At 44.5% G+C, this 20,000-nt stretch overlaps 1 protein-coding gene across 3 annotated transcripts in view; it reads left to right on the top strand.

Moving 5' to 3' along the window:
• LOC310821151 (arfaptin-1-like) overlaps positions 1-6,707 on the top strand; it is a 24,504-nt gene extending 17,797 nt beyond the window's left edge. For all 3 annotated transcript variants that reach the window (XM_083693066.1, XM_083693067.1, XM_083693068.1), the window contains 4 exons: positions 1,003-1,224; positions 2,835-2,992; positions 3,781-3,955; positions 4,242-6,707. In XM_083693066.1, the coding sequence (XP_083549192.1) occupies positions 1,003-1,224; positions 2,835-2,992; positions 3,781-3,955; positions 4,242-4,397 (711 nt within the window). In that variant the 3' untranslated portion in view covers positions 4,398-6,707. The remainder of the gene's footprint in view (positions 1-1,002; positions 1,225-2,834; positions 2,993-3,780; positions 3,956-4,241) is intronic.
• Positions 6,708-20,000: the final 13,293 nt, after the last annotated feature.

Consider the following 20,000-nt stretch of genomic DNA (forward strand, 5'->3'; position numbering starts at 1 on the left):
CATTACACATCCCAACCTGGCTGGCATCTGCTACTGGCAGAACACACACACGCAAACACACACACACACACACACACGCAAACACACACACACACACACACACCATAGCCTGTTTACCACACACCCACCCTCTCTATAGCCTTGAGCTATATTGAGCTACTATGTTGTCCTCTGACTATAATTCCTCATTGTGTAGTTAATGTTGACTGATGGCTTGGCTGGCCTGCTATATTGCACAACCACAAAGGGAAGCAACAAAAGGCTTGATGTAGTAAAACATCCCATTGAATTGTCCCTCAGTGATGGTAAAAGCCCTGGCTGCTAGTCAGGCCTTGTGTCCTCCAGAACGCACAGCCTGAACGGCGCATAGGGGCAGGAGCCTACCTCCTGTTTCTGTTTCGTGAGGCAGCTTGATGTACAGGTATACTCCCTGGACAGAACGCTACTTAACGCTATACGTCTAAGTCATCCCTGTAAAAGGTCGCCGGTTCAGATCCCGCCAGTTACATATGCGCAAAGTCTTGTCAACAAGCTTTATTGATTTTTTGATAACTAAGCTAGCTTAGCCACTGAACCACTGAGCTTTGGCTCTTTTAGCCAGGGTACTGTATGGAAAGCCCATGCTTTAGCTCCACGGGCTAAGATAGTAGATATCTCAGGTGGTTACATCCACACATTAATCATGCTACCTCCTAACTTCCTGCCCTAACCCTAACTGTGAACCATAACTTCCTCCTCCACCTTCCTACAGTGCACTCAAGCTTATGCTCAGCGGGCTAAGAAGGTAGTTGATGTTTCGGACGGTTACACCATGCTAACTAACCTTCTCATTCTACCATCTTAGCCTACCTTCCCACAGTGCACCAGGCAGACCCTGTCAGAGAAGCTGGGCCGTGGCTTTAGCTCAACAGGCTAAGCAACACTACACTAAAACACATAAACCATGCTACCTCCTAACTCCCTGTCCACTGTTGGCTAACTTCCTCCTCCGTCTTCCCACAGTGCACCAGGCAGATCTTGTCGGAGAAGCTGGGCCGGGGTTCGAGGACGGTGGACCTAGAGCTGGAGGCTCAGATCGACGTGCTCAGGGACAACAAGAGGAAGTACGAGCATGTGGTCAAGCTGGCCCAGACGCTGGCCAATCAGCTGACTCAGATGATGCAGACCCAGAGGCAGCTGGGAGACGCCTTCGCCGACCTCAGCCTCAAGTCACCCGAGCTCCATGTGAGTCTGCCCTCCAATCACATCCGGGTCACTATCCGCACACACACACACACACAGGTCAGAGCAAACATCCTACAGACACACACACACACACACACAGGTCAGAGCAAACATCCAACAGACACACACACACACACACACACTTTAGGTACCTTTACAACTTTTTACACTAGGCTTTTGAGGTGTCAACACATCTGACATTGTGAGTGGATTCAAAAGAACTAATTTAATGTAATTTATTATTATTATTATTATTATTATTAGAGTTATAATGGTTCCAAGGTCAGTGAACCACACTGCAAACACCTTCAAGTATCGGAAGGCCTACAGGGTTCTCCCCAAATAATGTCAGAGGGGGCTGCACCACCTTGTCCACTTGGCTCCACCACGATGTAAACATTTCAGAGCAAATTAAACTGATAATCATGAGTAATCATCTTTGGTCGCCAATGACATTGTTGTTAGAAGTGAAAACGTAAGTGAAAGCCTTATTATGTTCCTTGGTTAATTGTGTTTTTTAGCTGTATTTTTTGCGCATTTTGAAATGACACGTGTCGGATTTGATAATTCAATCACACACACACACACACACATAATCACGACAACAGAACTCAAGGACTGACTCATACAATAGCTTCTGATTAGTGTTTGTTTGCCTCCATCTGTAACAGGTCTAAAGGGCTCTCTGCAGAGCTGAGTGCAAAGCCTTTTATGTGCCTTACTGTTTTCTCATTCATGACAATTCAGTTATTGTTTGTACTCGTAAATACATTATGAGTGCATTGGAGTTGTAAAAAACATGTTTTATTTAAGTTGTTGATGTATGTGTGAACAGTATTTTAATATTTATATTAGCCTTCCCGTAATACCGCTGTAAAACCCAGGTCACATCTAATTGTAGTTATGTATATAATAATAATATACACACACACACACACACACACATACACACACATACACAGTAACTGGGTGGGACCTGTACCAGATGTTTCTTCTTTAGCACGCGTGTCCTGGCAACAACAGATATGACTCAACATATTATGTTTTTGGGGGCAGCACAGCCATGTTTTATGTCAGCCGTCCTCCAGCCCCCTGTTGTTCTATATGATGGAAATGTCACTACTGTGTTTTATTTTAGATTAGATTTAGGTCTTATGGTAGCAGTAACACATTTCTGGTTAACTTCATAGTGACCCAAATGTTTGTGTATCAAAGCCTAAACTATGGACATTTAAACACAAAAAAGGTTAAACTATAATTGTCATGAATATAATTCATGGCCTTTGGATAAACTCTGGGCCCTATTTATATGACACTGTGATATTGCAATCATGTTTACATACAATGTACAATGTGGTGTGAAGTAGGAAACTATCTGTCCATTCGCTGTGATGTTTAGACCTGGGTTCAAACATTTCACATACTTTGCTGTGCTTGATTGAGTTTGACTGGTGCAGTGCTACCAATGGAAGAGTCCCAAAAATGCAAAATCCCAGCCATCTGGCACTCCAGGCAGGCAAAAGCAAACGCTTACAAATGGTACGATTTGACTCCGGTCTGAAACTATTGAATCATCCAAAATGTGTGTTGTTGTTGTTGTTGTCTTTCAGGAGGAATTTGGCTTCAACGCTGAGACCCAAAAGCTGTTGTCCAAAAACGGAGAGACTCTCCTGGGAGCCATCAACTTCTTCATCGCCAGCGTCAACACTCTGGTGGACAAGACCATCGAGGACACAATGATCAACATCAAGCAGTATGAAACAGCCAGGTAAGTCCCTATGATCAACATCAAGCAGTATGAAACAGCCAGGTAAGTCCCTATGATCAACATCAAACAGTATGAAACAGCCAGATAATAGTCTCCATGATCCACATCAAGCAGTATGAAACAGCCAGGTAAGTCTCTATGATCAACATCAAACAATATGAAACAGCCAGATAATAGTCTCCATGATCAACATCATGCAGTATGAAACAGCCAGGTGTCTATTCATTTTCAGATACTTTAACTTGAATTCTATGAAATATCCCAGTTGGAATGCAACGTTTTATGGGTGGATTTAGTTCAGCGTCTCTGTGTTTCTGAGTTGTGGTCGGTTGATCCCTTGTGGGTTGTTGTGGCTCAATATTTGTGCGTTATATCTAACATTATGTCATCTTAAACAACATCTTTAGCTTAGTCAAAGCCCATAAATGTTTCATGGGATTCATCGTTATTTACCTCTGTGTCTCCTCTCTGGCGCCCCCTGCCAGTAGAGTGCATTGTGACACATACTGTACTGTATCTGACCTGTCTGTCCTCTCTGGTGCCCCCTGTTTGGAGGTTGGAATACTATACTGTAGTTGACCTGTGTGTCCTCTCTGGCGCCCCCTGTCCCTAGGGTGGAGTACTGTACTGTATCTCACTGGTCTGTCCTCTCTGGCGCCCCCTTGTCTGTGGGGTGGAGTACAGTACTGTATCTGACCTGTCTGTCCTCTCTGGCGCCCCCTGTCTGTGGGGTGGAGTACTGTACTGCATCTGACCTGTCTGTCCTCTCTGGCGCCCCCTGTCCCTAGGGTGGAGTATGACGCGTACCGTACAGACCTGGAGGAGCTGAACCTCGGGCCCCGGGACGCCACCACCCTGCCCAAGATAGAGCAGTCCCAGCTGCAGTTCCAGATCCACAGGGACAAGTACGAGAAGATGCGCAATGACGTGTCCGTCAAACTCAAGTTCTTGGAGGAGAACAAGGTAGACGTCAGGGCGTTACACACACTAGGGGAGGCTGGTGGAGGTAGAAATCAGAGGACGGGGCGCCATTGTAATGAATGGAATGGAATGAGGAATGGTATCAAATATGGACAGGCTCAGTTTGATACCATTCTTCATTCCATTCCATGCATTACAATGAGCTGTCGTCAGATTTCTACCTCCACCAGCCTCCACGCTTACACACTACAGGGTAGAGCCAAACTATACTGTGCTGGCTCTGATATTTTCCTGTGTGTGTGTGTGTACACATCCTCTTCCTCTCCAGGTGAAGGTGTTGCACAACCAGCTGATTCTGTTCCACAACGCGATCGCTGCGTACTATGCCGGCAACCAGCAGCAACTGGAACAGACGCTCAAGCAGTTCCACATCAAGTTGAAAATGCCTGGCGGGGACACGCCATCCTGGCTGGAGGAGCACTAGTCACTCACACTCCCAACCATCAGCCGCCCATCCAAAAACAGCTCCAGTGGTTCGCTCCGGAGTTTTGGCGGTAAAAAACAAAGCGAAGATTCCAGAACTCCCAGGGAAAAACGACGACATCACAATAGCCACACTCCTCTCCTCTCCTCTCCTCTCCTCTCTCTCTCTCTTCTTCAAACTGCCTCTCCTCCTCTTGATGTCTCCTCCCTCTCTTCTTCAGGATTGTCCTGTAAACACCTTTTTAGGCAAAGCAAATAAAAAGACAAAGATCATAATGATAACAAAAAAAAACAACACAAAGAAATATGTCTATCTCTCAGTTGATAACTGAGATTATGTTTTCTACTATACCTCTATTCTCCTCGTGTGAGATCTGTCGACCTCCGACCCCAATCAATCATCTCTTTGTATCTTTTCCTCTCGTCTTTTTTACTTGAACTGCTGCCGTTCTTTAGAATCATGGGAAATGCACTTTTTTTGGCATGATATGACAAATCTAGCGAGATGTGGGTGGGGGTGGGGCGGGGGGGGGGGGGGGATGTGTATAAGTATAATGGCCTTTCAACTCCAGCATATGAATGTTGCATATCAGCCCAGCAGAGAACACTGCACTGGCACGGTCTCCTCAGTGCTTCAGTGGACAAAATGGCCGCTGTGTTCTTGTGACATCATCACCCTTTGACTAGTCTCTGTCTCTACCGTTTTGAGATGGGAGGTAACATGTCTCACCTGGCCACTAATTTCTGAGTGTCATTTACGACAGGCATCTTTAAGTTGACATGATGCATCGTAAGCATGACTAGACGCCTGTTATAACCTTTCATGACACTATAGGAAATGAATTGACACTGTCTAGGAATTATAAATAGTGGGTTTACAACTTGATGATGTAGCACTCTGCGAGACATGACATGACGTGACATGACATTTTACAGGCATGAATTGCGACCAGCCATTTGTAATTCACAGCAAGTGTCAATGTCATATGATGCTCTTGTGTTGAACGAATTATGTTGCACCAATTACTTGACTTAAATCCTGAGTTATGAATTATTGAATATATACAATTTTTGAATATGATATTTAAGAATTCCAGAGACTTTGAAGGACCAGACTTACCTTGTGACTTGATGTGCCTTGTTTTCTATGTCGGTTCACCCCTCAGCTCTCCTGTCTGGGGTTGCACTCACACTCACCCTCACACTGCCAGCTTCAAGACAACACACACACACACACACACACACACACACACACACACACAATCAATCTAGACCACATACACACATTAACCCTTCAAACACACACTCACACACTCACACACACAATTATTCTAAACCACTCTATTACCTTCTGACTTTTCAATCACAATCTCTTTTTGAAATGTTACTCTCCTATTCTCAAAGATATTATCCAGTACATTTAACATGACAAAAATAAGCTTATAAGAACTTTGTATAATCTGTAAACCAAAATGGAGTGGACATGAGAAACTGTTTGTTTTTGTTTGTTTGTTTGTTTGTACATAGGAAATCCCAGCAGCCTCTGCTTGGACTGCTTCCCTGTCTTTGGTTTGAATAGTTATGTTGTCTCCAGGGGAGGCTGGTGGATTGAGAAATGGGAATGGTATGAAACGCGTGTTGAGCCCGTCCTCCGATTTCTACCTCCACCAGCCTTCCTGCCAGCGGTCCAGCTCCTTCCACATCCATTTGTTTGTCCTCGAGAAACCTTGTATCTACATATTAGTAGCTTTTTTTTATTATTTAGTTGAAAGCTACCATTCTCTTGTGTGCTTTCATGACTCTAGGAGAAATCAAATGTATTCATAACACTTTGTAAATGTCAACATGATGTTATTATAAGACGCATTAGTTAGTTTCTTTGTTTCGATTTTTCAATTCTTGGGAAGTTGATTGGAGATACAAGGTTTTTGCTGGATGCTGACGCTTCGTTGATTTGTACCGACCTTTCCTTTTATGTGTGTGTGCGCGTGTGTGTGTGTGTGTGTGTGTGTGTGTGTGTGTGTGTGTGTGTGTATATTGTACAGTGCATCAATCTGGTGTTCACTGACATTCTAATGTAAACATAGACATATAAATATATATATATTTGTAATTTCCTCTATTTTACCTTGGATATATACAGTATATATGGGTGCAGCCATGGGGCATTTATCTTCCTGAATACTTTAGTAGTTGGAGAGTATTTACCTGATTACCTTTGTGATAATGAAGCAGACCAGTTACCAGGTGTTGAGGTTTCTGAATGTTGTGTAACATCTTTGGGGGGGAAATAAAATTTTTTCCTTTTCTTCAGAAATGTCTCCCGGGGTTTCATTTCCTCCATGCTCTCAGTTATACACATACAGTAGGAGTAGTTGCTGTCAGTGTGGGGATACGCGTGGGCTTGTGTGTATGCGTGTGCGCACGTACTTGCGTGCGTGTTGCACGCTTGTGTGTGTGTGAACCTGGCCGCATTTGGTGCTACCGTCAGGGGCTGGTAGTGAGAGAGTTGGCGGGTACAGTACACTATAGTACAGTTACACTGTGTATGCTGTTGGTTCAGCCAATTACCTTTGAGCACCTTTGCCTCAGTGGGATGCTGTTGATACTGTGGTTACAGGGGAAACAGGGGAGGCTGGTGGAGGTAGAAATCGGAGGGCAGACTCATTGTAATGGGTGGAACAGAACAGTTGATGCCATTCCTCATTCCATTCCAGGCATTACAATTCTACCTCCACCAGCCTCCACTGTCTGGAACCATTCCAACGCGTCTCCTTTGACTGGAACCGTTTCCAGGTGGAGAACAGCTCTTCTTTTATGATTCCTAGCCTGCCACGCCCAGCGTCTTTAACCTGCCTGTCTCCACAGAACCTTGATCTATTGAGAACCAGAGAGGATGTGTGCAGTCAAGCTTCTGTGTTCTTAAAGCCATTATTAATTTGAAAGTAAACGTTTTTGCAACTGATTTGACAGGTTTCTTTCAGTTTGCAATGTCTACTGTAACTGAGCAATTCACTGTCTGCAAATGGATGACCTTGAGCTCTGCTGTTCAACAACATTATTCTTCTGTACTCCAAGGCCTTGGTATATTTACAACTGTGTTTCCTCTTTGTTTGTCATTTTTACGACTCTACAATTTCAAAAGTCAAATCCTATTTGTTTTTAAACAGTCAATTTGTGGTTTTCAGATATGAACAGTTTAAGTGCTCTTGGCATCAATTATTCATACACAAAGACACACACGCATGCTCTTTGTGTCTGCTGTCCTATATTCTCCATAAAGTGATCTATAACTGTAATATAACATTATTTCACCTGTAAAGACACATAAAAGAGCAGCTCCATTGGAGGTGTGACCTGGATGTTAGTATACCCACCACACTCCAAGCCTTAACATATTAATGATGATGGAGGCAATAACAATGATATCTGCCCCCACTTCTCCTCTCACATATACACACACACACACCAGACCACCCTCACTGCTCACAGCCATCCCTCTGGAGTGATGATTTCTGGGAGGGACAAAACTCACAGAGACACACAAACGACCACCACCATGTCTGAATGGGAACTAAATAAAGCTTTTAGAATCAGACTATAACACCCACTTCCTTCACACAACAAACCCTTCATCATCAGCTAGCCATATGCAGATTAGTGCATTACCATAGGATCCCAGTACCACATTAGCATGATGGCTAATTATCCAGAAGTCTTTCTGAAGAACTCATGTAAATGATATGGGCTTTATATGGCATTGAACCTTGTTCAATCAGGGGAGGCTGATACCATTGATACCGTTGATACCATTCCTCATTCCCTTCCATGCATTACAATGAGCCTGTCCTCCAATTTCTACCTCCAACAGCCTTCCCTGCAAGGAGCTTAGGGCTGCGTCTGACTGATCAGACAGAAAGAGGAGGGCTGAGAGGACGTCCCTGTCACTCTCACTCATGTCCAGGCTGAAGACTCTGGGCATTATGTTTGAGAGTGTTCCTGCCAACACACACACACACACACACATGCACGCGCACCCACACAGGCACACACACACACAAGATGATGCACACACACAAGAAAAGTAAGAGTTCTCTGAGAACTGTGCGTGTGCATGTGTGTGTGCGAGCGTGTGCTATATGTGTTTTGTGCAGATTCAGCAGCCAGAGTGTGTGTGTGTGTGTGTGTGTGTGTGTGCGCGAGCGTGTGCTATATGCATTTTGTGCAGATTCAGCAGCCAGAGTGACAGCCAATCAAAATCATTACACATGAATCCCAGGCCCATTTGGCAAAGTGCTCACTGAGCAATTAGAAACAACACACACACACATACACACACACACACACACACACACACACACACACACACACACACACACACCCAGGGGGATCTCATAGCAAGGAAATGGAATGACATTTGTCATGAAGACTCAGACACCCAGCTGATGTGTATCTGTGTGTTGTCTTACACATTGTTCAATGTGCTTACTAGTGGCATTGTGAATAACAACATGTGTAGGCCTAGCTGTTAGTGGTGGTTTCCCAGACACAGATTAATCTTAATCCTTGAGATTCTCTATTGAAAATGCTTTTTAGTCTCGGGCTAGGTCCAGGAAAACAGCTCACACTGTAGTAGAACAGAAGACTGTTGGTTAGCTATGATGTTCCTCAGTTATAACACAGTACTTGGGGTGTTGGTTCGCTAACATGTTCAGTTATAACACAGTACTTGGGGTGTTGGTTAGCTAACATGTTCAGTTATAACACAGTACTTGGGGTTAGCTATATTGCTCTTCAGTTTTACTTGTGGTGATACGGTTAGCTGTGAGCCATTACAATGATCCCGTCCTTCGATTTCTACTTCCACCAGCCTCCCCATGTATGGGTTTGGGGATGTGTTGTGGGAATGATGGACCAGCTCTTAATCCCAGAGTGTCCTTGCAAATGACGTCATCAAAACACGTGTCCAATTCTGAGTGTAATTGAATTAAAGTTTTCACCCCAAGGTACACGTTTCAAGCTCATTTTAAAGTGTGTGTGTGTGTGTGTGTGTGTGTGTGTGTGTGTGTGTGTGTGTGTGTGTGTGTGTGTGTGTGTGTGTGTGTGTCTGTGTCTGTGTCTGTGTCTGTGTGTCTGTGTGTTTTCTCAGGAGAATGACGCTTCTTTAGGCATAAACTCTATTTAGCATAATTGTTGTAAGTCTCTAGTTGAGTAAAATGATAACGGCAAAGCTCAACCTATTAGATGCGCAAGCTCAGCAAGAGGTGGATAGATCACCCCGAGGGGGAAAGGAGGAGAGGATGTTTCATTTAGAAATGGGGCCTCGCATGGAAGGACTGAGGACTAACTGATTCAAGCGTTTATTAATTAATCCCCTTGCCCGTAAGCTTTCATTTATGTACCAACCTGCCTGTCTAGGACAAACACGAGACTGGGTAACTGGTGTCTGTCAGGAGACAATAGAATAACATCATATGAGCTGTATAGATAGACAGATAGATAAATAGATAGATAGATAGATAGATACATACATACATACATACATACATACATACATACATACATACATACATACATACATACATACATAACAGACAATATTAACTTGTAGAGAAATTGTCCTCGCTATAGACTATAGGTATGGAGGAAAGATATACTTAGCCCCGTGTTTAGTGTCTACTACTAATACACTGTGATAACAAATCAATAATGTTATATCATCGATAGGACGCGTTGCACCAACTGTCACACGCTGTGTCCGTGCGTGCGCCCGGTCGCAATCTAGGGGCGGTGGCATCGCGTCACATCGCGTTCACCTGGACCAATCAGGGCGGAGAGTAGTGCACGCGATCGCCTCGCTCGCGGGCTGCTGCTGCCGCCGCCTCTGCCGCCCTTCAGTCCATCCTGGTCCCCGGACCAAGAACCGCATCGACCGGAGCGCAGCGACACTACGGCACTAACTACACAACTGTAATAATAGCGAAACACCTTTTCTTCTCTGAAAAGTACACATACTAACTAAAGACGTTATCCGTGCGGATTACCTAGAATGTGTTTAACCTTCGCATCTCTGACGGTAAGTCATTTAATGTCTGTTATATCTGGCTATTTTTGTTGGAGTGTGTGAGAGAGTCTGCTAATAATTGAGACACACTGCAGCGGTGACATCAAGACAAGTCTTTTGGGCTGTAGTTGGCTGCTGTTCAGTTGTTGATGAGAAGTTTATATATCTGAATGTGTGTGTGTGTCTGTGTGTGTGTGTGTGTGTGTGTGTGTGTGTGTGTGTGTGTGTGTGTGTGTGTGTGTGTGTGTGTGTGTGTGTTTCTGTCTGTCTGTCCATAGGGTTGTTCAACCTTCATAGTTGTCATCCTTGAATTCCTACCATGTTCGTTAGCGCGCCTATGACAGTGTGAGTTGTGTAAATGGCTGCTGCGCGACAGGACAGATGTCCCTAGAAAACAAAAAAAATGTGTTTTAGCCTGCCGTGTATGATGACAAAGCATAGCCTTTTTTTACAAACGTATGAGTAGCCTAGGCTACAATATTGACTATGTATTGCAACGCCATATCAATATTTAATGGAACGATAATACAATGATAGGGTTTACAGTTTTCTCAAGTAGCTGACTTCAAAGGAAATAGAAGTTTATTAAATTAACAACATGGCCATTTGTGGCATTGTAAAAGTGTATTGAATTCAAGCTTGGTTAATTAATCAATTGAGCACAATTGGACAGGGACCTGTATTGATTAAGATTTGTCACGAATTGATTGTGTAACTTTGCCATCAATTGATTTTGTTTTCCCCTTTTACATTCCTTTTGATGTTGCGCTCATAAATGTTTTGTCCACATTGCATCAATTCATACTACAGATTATACTGTGCGAAGCAGCGTTTTATTTAATCATGTTTTTTCTGTTGAAATTAATTCTTCATTTCAAAACCATCCCCTAAGCTACAGTAGCAACTTAAATTATGCAGTTTAAGTTTGTGGTGGGGTTGTGGTGGGGTTATGGTAAGGTTGTGTGAGGTTGTGGTGAGGTTGTGGTGGGGTTGGGGTGGGGTTGTGGTGGGGTTGTGTGAGGTTGTGGTGGGGTTGTGGTGGGGTTGGGGTGGGGTTGTGGTGGGGTTGTGTGGGGTTGTGGTGGGGTTGTGGTGGGGTTGTGGTGGGGTTGGGGTGGGGTTGTGGTGGGGTTGTGTGGGGTTGTGGTGGGGTTGTGGTGGGGTTGGGGTGGGGTTGTGTGGGGTTGTGGTGGGGTTGTGGTGGGGTTATGGTAAGGTTGTGTGAGGTTGTGGTGAGGTTGTGGTGGGGTTGTGGTGAGGTTGTGGTGGGGTTGTGTGAGGTTGTGGTGGGGTTGGGGTGGGGTTGTGGTGGGGTTGTGTGAGGTTGTGGTGGGGTTGGGGTGGGGTTGTGGTGAGGTTGGTTGTTTCTAAGAACTCAGTCCCTGGGTTTCCTAGGTCTTTGTAAACCATTACTCCTGCTGAGATGAATTAGACGGGTTGTCCATTCAAGAGGCAGGAACAATGATTACACCCGCCCCACCCACCCACCCCCCTTTACCCCCCTTCTCACACACACACACACACACACACACACACACACACACACACACACACACACACACACACACACACACACCCAGTGAAGGAAAAGTTGCTCCCACCACCACCCAGGGTCAGGTCAATGGGGAGGATGGTATATCACCCACTGGTTGCCGTGACTACCCAGACTAACAGGGAAAACGCTATTTAGTGACGCCATCGTAAGAGAGAATAGATGGGGGGGGGGGGGGGGGGGGTCCTTGATTGATTTGTGTGGGAGCAGGACGATTAAGGAGGCTGAATAATTGGGGTTGAGAGTTTTGAAAGTTCTGAAATCTGTTGGTGTTGTTGTTGTAGTTGCTGTTGTTGCTGTTGTTCTTATTGCTGTAGTTGCTGTTCTTGTTGTTCTTGTTGTTACCACCTTTGAACAAGTTGTGTACAAGAAAGCGTGCCCATGCACGCAAAACAACAATAGGAGTGATTTCTTTTTTTTTATAAAGATAATGTAATCAAAGTATTTTTTTTATCTCACATTAAACTGTGAAATTTTGCTGGCTAAATTTCTCTGAGCGGCGTATATAGGATTCAAACTGCCGTGGGGCTGCAGTGTCATGGCGATGGGAAAGGTCAATGTAATAAAATTGGAGGTGGAGGAGGGAAAGGCCTCGTCTTCACTCTCCATTGACAACCGACTAGACGCCTCGCCACGCAGAGAAATGAGAACTTAGTTAGTGAGAACTACAAAAGAACTTAGTGAGAACTACAAAAGCACGCCTTAGCCAAATAGACCTGAAGCCATCCGGTTTTAGTAAAGGATTGTTAATGTCACACTGTAGGCTACAGGGGAGGCTGGTGGAGGTAGGAATCGGAGGACGGGCTCATTGTAATGCACGGAATGGCTCTGATATTTTCCTTTCACATTGGTGAAAATGGCCACTGACACAACGTATTTGATACCATTCCTGATTTCTTTCCATGCATTACGGTGAGCTTGATTTCTACCTCCACCAGCCTCCCCTCATGGTAGGTCTGTTTACTCTATGGATGCCGTAGAGAGGAATAGACACACATTGGTGTTTTTGACGCGAATAGGGGGTCCATGTGTTGATACTCTAAACCTTCTGGGGGGTTCCCTCCCTGTTTTGTTCTTCATGATTGGAAGTGTCCGGCACCCCTAGGCATTATTGTAATTCAAACAGTGTGTCTCTCTCTCTCTCTCTCTCTCTTCTCATACACACACGCATGCACGAACACACGCACACTCTCTCTCTCTCTCTCTCTCTCTCTTTCTCTCTCTCTCTCTCTCTCTCTCAACGTAAACATCAGGTGTTCTCTTCTCCCACCCTCTCCCTGCTCCCTGGTGGAGGTAGAAATCGAAGGATGGGCTCAATCAAGCACATCTAGTTTCAAGTTCTGTGCTTATTTAGTTTTAAAGTGCATTATCACCAGGGTCTCAACACACTATACATCATATACAAACAAAACACCTTAACAAAATACAGAACATAAATGAAAGCATATACATGGCTCAAAGCTCAAAAGCTTAAAAGCTCAAAAAACACCTCACCTGTTTTTCCAGATATGTTTCAAATATTCAAATATGTATTTTCCCAGAGTATTGCTCTGTTAGCTTCATGTCCCATGACTGTCATCCCCCATGCTAAACACACAGGTAGGAGTTTGCTGCAAATATTGAACATCAATACCAAGTAATTTAGTTAGCACCCAAGGGTATGGTTCATGGTGCATTTTTCCACCTGTACCAGAGATTAAACACCAACAACATAGTTTAATGAAACTGTCTTCATTTGTGTTTTATTTCAATACCTCCTGTCCTTTCTCTACGTTTTTGGTGCAAACACTTGAGTGTTCCCTTAGCTTGACTGTTCCGTTAGCTTCAGGCTAACAAGGCTAGAATTCCACCACCTGTTAACAATAGAACAAAGAAGACCAATCCCAGATCTGTATGTGCTTCAGCTTAGCCATCTCCCAAGACTATAATTTCCATGCAAAACACACAGGTAGGAGTTTGCTATGGCAGATATAGGCTACAGTAGTCTATTGTAACAGATATGGGACCAGGCTAGCTTTTGAAGCACACATTTTGAACACTAACTTTAATTAAAAAAATTAAACAGCAAAAATATACAGTAACTGAACATTAACTGTCATTAACTGTGTGTTTTATTTCAATATCTCCTAATCTCTCTTCACATTTTGTGTACCTTTTTGGTGCAAATGTCTATTGAATTAGGCTCTGAGTGTTCCCTCATTTGCTACCCGGTTTGTTTTGATGCTTAGCTCAATTCACTGTTCTCTCTCTCTGTTCTCTCTCTACCAGGGGAGGCTGGTGGAGGTAGAAATCGGAGGACGGGTTCATTATAATACAAATGTGTTTGATACAATTCCTCATTCCATTCCATGCATTACAATGAGCCAGTCCTGTGATTTCTACCTCCACCAGCCTCCCCTGCTCTCAACCCTCCTCTCTCAATGGGTTTTCGTTTCTTACCCAATGCAAAATCCCAGCTTTTCCTGGGCTGATATTTACAGAAGTTGCTCAAGACTCACTTTATGATTTGATGGGGGTTTTTTTCCCATTTTTTTGTCTTGCTCTCACGATCGCTCTTGGTTTCGTGATAACATTAAAGGCGAGCTCTTCAGGCGTGTTTCCCTCCACTGTGACAAAGCTGTTTGTATTGTTGTGGGACAATGTCATCAATATTTCATAAGAGCTGTTACCCAGGCCACTGTGGCCCTGCTGCCTACCTTACCTCAGGACATAAAACCCTCATTCACACGACATCGCTGAGCTGAGCTGAGCTGAGCCACACTGAACTATACCGGGCGTGAAAAGAATGCAATATAAAAAGTACTACTTTAATTTTTTATAGCTACGAAGCCTTTGTGCAACTGACCCCAGAGTGTAACAGTGAAACCCTGTTGTGTGTGTTTCTGGGATAAAGCTCTGTGCTGTAATGCCAACCTTGTGATGGCGGCACACCACCTTCCTCAGGCCTTACCCCCGGCCCTGGCTGGCTGCTGGGTTAAGCAGCGTTGTGCCAGCTTTGCCCTCTTGCTCATTAGAGAGCCAGAGTGTGTGTGTGTGTGTGTGTGATATGAGATTAGTTATATAAACAGTTTACTCTATGGCCTACGAAGCTTCTAGGCCTACCGATGTATACAGCTCCTGTACGACATCTCTTATTAAGTGATGTAAACATGTGTTTGATACCATTCCTGATTCCATTACATGCATTACAAAGGGCCCGTCCTCCGATTTCTACCTCCACCAGCCTCCCCTGGTGTACAGATCCTGTAATAGGCCTCTGAACAATGAGAGAGCAGAACTGAACTCACAGTAAACCACCTGCTTTAATCTGTTAATTCTGAAACCCACTTGTCACAGGTTGTTATTAAGGGATTGGTCCTAAACTGTGTTATACAGTAGGGTGTGTGTGTGTGTGTGTGTGTGTGTGTGTGTGTGTGTGTGTGTGTGTGTGTGTGTGTGTGTGTGTGTGTGTGTGTGTGTGTGTGTGTGTGTGTGTGTGTGTGTGTGTGTATGTGTGCGTGTGTGTGTGTATGTGTGCGCGTGTGTGTGTGTGTGTGTGTGTGTGTGTGTGTGTGTGTGCGCGCATGCGTGTGTATGTACGTGGTCCCCTGTTGGAGGATGTAGAAAAATAGTTTGAAGGGTTAACGTGTGTATGTGCACGTGTGTGTATGTGGTCTAGATTGAGTGAGTGTGTGTGTGTGTTAGAAAGTATTTCAAATACTACGTTTTGGACCCAGATTTGGTGTGAGAGACCCTAACATGAGAGCACACCGATGATGTCGTCATGACACCGTTTCTGTTAGTTTGGTGATTGTTAGGGATATGCTTTCATGTCTCGTCACAGTTGTTTGGGTTGATGTCTGAACTCTGCTGTAGGTACGTAACAGGACGTCATCGTATGAGTGCTGAGCTGAGGTGAAATGACAGGCCGAGTCTCTGCCTTCACACAGCGTGTCTATCGATGGTTAGAGTCTGAGACAGGAGAGACGAGGAATGACACGTCAAACGAGAGAGAGAGGGACAGAGAGAGAGAGAGAGAGAGAGGGACAGAGAGAAGGACAGAGAGAGAGAGAGAGAGAGAAGGACAGAGAGAGAGAGGGACAGAGAGAGAGAGAGAGAGAGGGACAGAGAGAAGGACAGAGAGAGAGAGAGAGAGAGAAGGACAGAGAGAGAGAGAGGGACAGAGAGAAGGACAGAGAGAGAGAGAGAGAGAGGGACAGAGAGAAGGACAGAGAGAGAGACAGACATGTCATCCTGGTATCCCTCTGTCTCATCTGCATTGTGATCTCGCTAAGTGAGTCAAATGCCCCAGATTCGGAGACTTCCTGTTTCACAACACGGACTACGTAACCCAGAAACCCACTTTCCTCCCATCAGGACCTGTGAGTACACCTCTGCTCCAGCCAGCCTCACCAGGGACAGGACTACACTCTTAGATAAGCTTCTACCTGGAACCAAACAGGCTTCTATTCACCCTCATCCACACGACAGAGCCGAACCCAGCTGAGCCAAGCTGAGCCAGCCCGGTTACACAACCACCATAGCTGTCGAAACAGTGCTGGAAAAGACGATGTGAAATTAAAATATCCAAGCCAGCGCAGTATGGTTGGGTTTCGGCCCTGTAGTGTGTAAAGCACTTTTGAGACTGTTCCATTGGTTCCATTGCACCAGGCAAACTCAATCAAGCACAGATAAGCATTTGAACCCAGGTCTTCTGTGCCATACTCAAAAAGAGTTCCTCCAGTAGATTGAGCTTCTCTAACGAGTCTTAGGATCGACAGAGAGAAGCAGACATGAAAGATGGAGGTGATTAGCTGGCCACACACTCTTCCTGGCTGGCTGCCTTCCACTACGGTACTGGCTGTATGTATGTGTGTATGTATGTGTGTGTGTGTGTGTGTGTGTGTGTGTGTGTGTGTGTGTCTCTGTGTGTGCATGTGCACTCTTCCTGGCTAGCTGCCTTCCACTACGGTACTGGCTGTATGTATGTGTGTATGTGTGTGTGTGCGTGCGTGTGTGTGTGTGTGTGATTGCGTGTGATTGCATGTGTGCATTTGTGCGTGCGTGCGTGCGTGCGAGTGTGTGTGTGTCCAGTCCAGTCAGTCTGCTGTACAGTACAGTAGGCCGAGTCCAGGGACGGCCCAGAGGGCTGGTGTCTACTGTACATAGAGGCTAATGACATGATGATGTACGAGGACAAGATGGGGGAATTGTAAGCTTGATTAATGACCAAAAATGGCGTCTTAAGTAAGAAGTTAAAGCCGCATAACACAGGAAATTCAAAATGAGCACCACCACCACCCACAACTTCACCTATGTACTAACAAGGTTTTCCAGCACACAGCTCTGATACCTGCTACAGTGCTGCATGTTGGTCTACTGTCCTTTAAACTGGAAGATGCAGAGTAGCTCATAGGCTCGGTGAGAGTTGGATTAACGGAGAGTGTGTTGTTGCAGTAACTGTCATTTCTGATGCTTTTTTATCTGGTGTGTGCCTCAGTGTGTGTATGTGTGTGTGTGTCAACCACTTTTCACCCCTATAAACTGTTTCTAAGTAGTGTTACTAGTAGTAACAGTAGTACCTAGTATTCATTGGCTACAGTTCAAGTGTTCAGTATTGTAGAGTCCTACAGCAGCTGTACCTGCAACAGAGAATATGCGGGCACACAGTCATCAAGATGTGTGTGTGTGTGTGTGTGTGTGTGTGTGTCCAGTGCTGTCATGGCTGAAGGGGAGATATTTGCATGGTTATAACATGACATCCAAACAGCCAGTGGACTTCCTGTGTGTCTTCATCATATCTGTCACCCTCATCTTCCTCATGTTGACCTCAGTCGGTCTGCCTGTTGACCTTTTCATGGTGCATCTCCTCAGTCATTGTTTCTTTTGTCCGTCCATTATCAAAGCATGAATGATCTCTCTCTCTCTCTCTCTCTCTCTCTCTCTCTCTCTCTCTCTCTCTCTCTCTCTCTCTCTCTCTCTCTCGTTCTTCCCCTACATGGTGGAATGTAGGACAGTGAGTGAGTTGTTTTGTATATATGGTCCCAGAGGGGATTGAAACCACAACCTTTGCGTTGCTAGCACCATGCTCTACCAACTGAGCCCCAGAGGATCTCTGATGCTGTCACACTTCAGCTCATTTGATTAATCCCACAGTGCAGAAACATGGCGAGTGTGTGTGTGTGTGTGTGTGTGTGTGTGTGTGTGTGTGTGTGTTTGTGTGTGTGTGTGTGTGTGTGTGTGTGTTTGTGTGTGTGTGTGTGTGTGTGTGTGTGTGTGTGTGTGTGTGTGTTTGTGTGTGTGTGTGTGTGTGTGTGTGTGTGTGACGACAAGAGGATAATTAACATCTTCATTAGAGATATGAAATAGAGATATGATATGAAGATGTCAACACTGTCAATGTCCATGACGCCGTATCACTTTACTCAGTGACTCAACAACTAGAGCAGGAGGACAAGGAGGAGGAGGAGGAGATGACTGGGCCGCAGACCTAATTTAATAGCGATATGAACAAGAGATATGAATTAGAGATATGAATTAGGGATGTGAATTAGAGATATGAATTAGGGATGTGAATTAGAGATATGAATTAGGGATGTGATGTGTACCCCCCGGTATCCTTTATTGAATGACAACAGGATGACTAGATAATTGAGATATGAATTAGAGATATGAATGGAGATATGAATTAGAGATATGAATGGAGATATGAATGAGGTGTCATTGCTGTTTCAGGGTTGATGTTGTAGAGTGAGATGAATGGCAGTGTATTAATAGAAGCCTTCAGGGTGAGAAGCCCTCTGGAGGCCTTACACTGATGAGACACAGGAGGAAGAGACAGGGGACAGGGAGGAGGAGGTATTGTCATTTTGGAGAGTAACTATCACAGGTTTAACAACAAGAACAAATGAGTAGGGATAACTTCATGGATTCTATGACGGAAAGAGAGTGAGAGTGACACACACACACACACACACACACACACACACACACACACAGAACAAGAACAAGAGATTTGACGAGAACTTACGCAATAGAGTTGTGACATAAAGTAGGGTTAATGATCTGCTGTTATTCCATAAGAGATTGTAATCCCCTCTACAAGCACCAGTCCACTATTAAATAACATAACACCAAATCCTAGCTCTGATTAGGCCTAAATCTTGCAAATCTGGACCTAAATGTCACCAATTTTAGGGGAAACATGAATAAAGTTCTCTACTCATGATGCCCAGCAGTAGGCAGCTGTCCCATTGATTAGAGGAGGACGTCACACTGGGGTCAAAACTGACAGATCATAATAACAAATAGATCATTAGCATCAGAGTGTGCAGCTCTCTTTTAAGCTTCGCCCGCCAGCCTGAGCCTCACCAAACTGTGGTGTGCGTTTTCTTGATTTTTTTAACAAATACTGTAAGCTAAACGTGTAATTCAAGAACAATGTCTGGCTCAATAAACAGCTAGTCTGCAGTCCCATTGTTAAATCCTGCCTTGGCCTTGTCTGTGTCCATTCAGCTAGTCTGCAGTCCCCAAATCTTAAATCCTGCCTTAGCCTTGTCTGTGTCCATTCAGCTAGTCTGTAGTCCCATTGTTAAGTCCTGCCTTGGCCTCGTCTGTGTCCATTCTTCTCAACAACACTGATAATCTGGTGAAAGCTCATTAACAGCAGATTTTTGTTTGAGGAAACTGTTGAGTTCTGTAAGAGTGGCATGATCCTCACCAATCTATCAGAAAATGAATACAAATGCAAACGTATGAAATCACTATCCGATCGGATCCGTGGAATTCAGGGCGTGACTTTTGAAACAACCTAGCAACTTGAACAATGTAACCTAGCAACACAATACAAAACCTTGTTTTTAATTGGCTAATCGGACAAATGGACTGTGAAAAGCGCAACTTCTTCAAACTTTTTTGGGCCGTAAAAAACGTATGAAACAGACAACCCCTGTCATCTCTGTTGTCCGTCAACGGAGGATGACTACCATAGAGAAACCATTGGCTCATTC

This window comes from Argentina silus (genome assembly GCF_951799395.1).
Source record: "Argentina silus genome assembly, chromosome: 21".
NCBI classification, from domain to species: domain Eukaryota; kingdom Metazoa; phylum Chordata; class Actinopteri; order Argentiniformes; family Argentinidae; genus Argentina; species Argentina silus.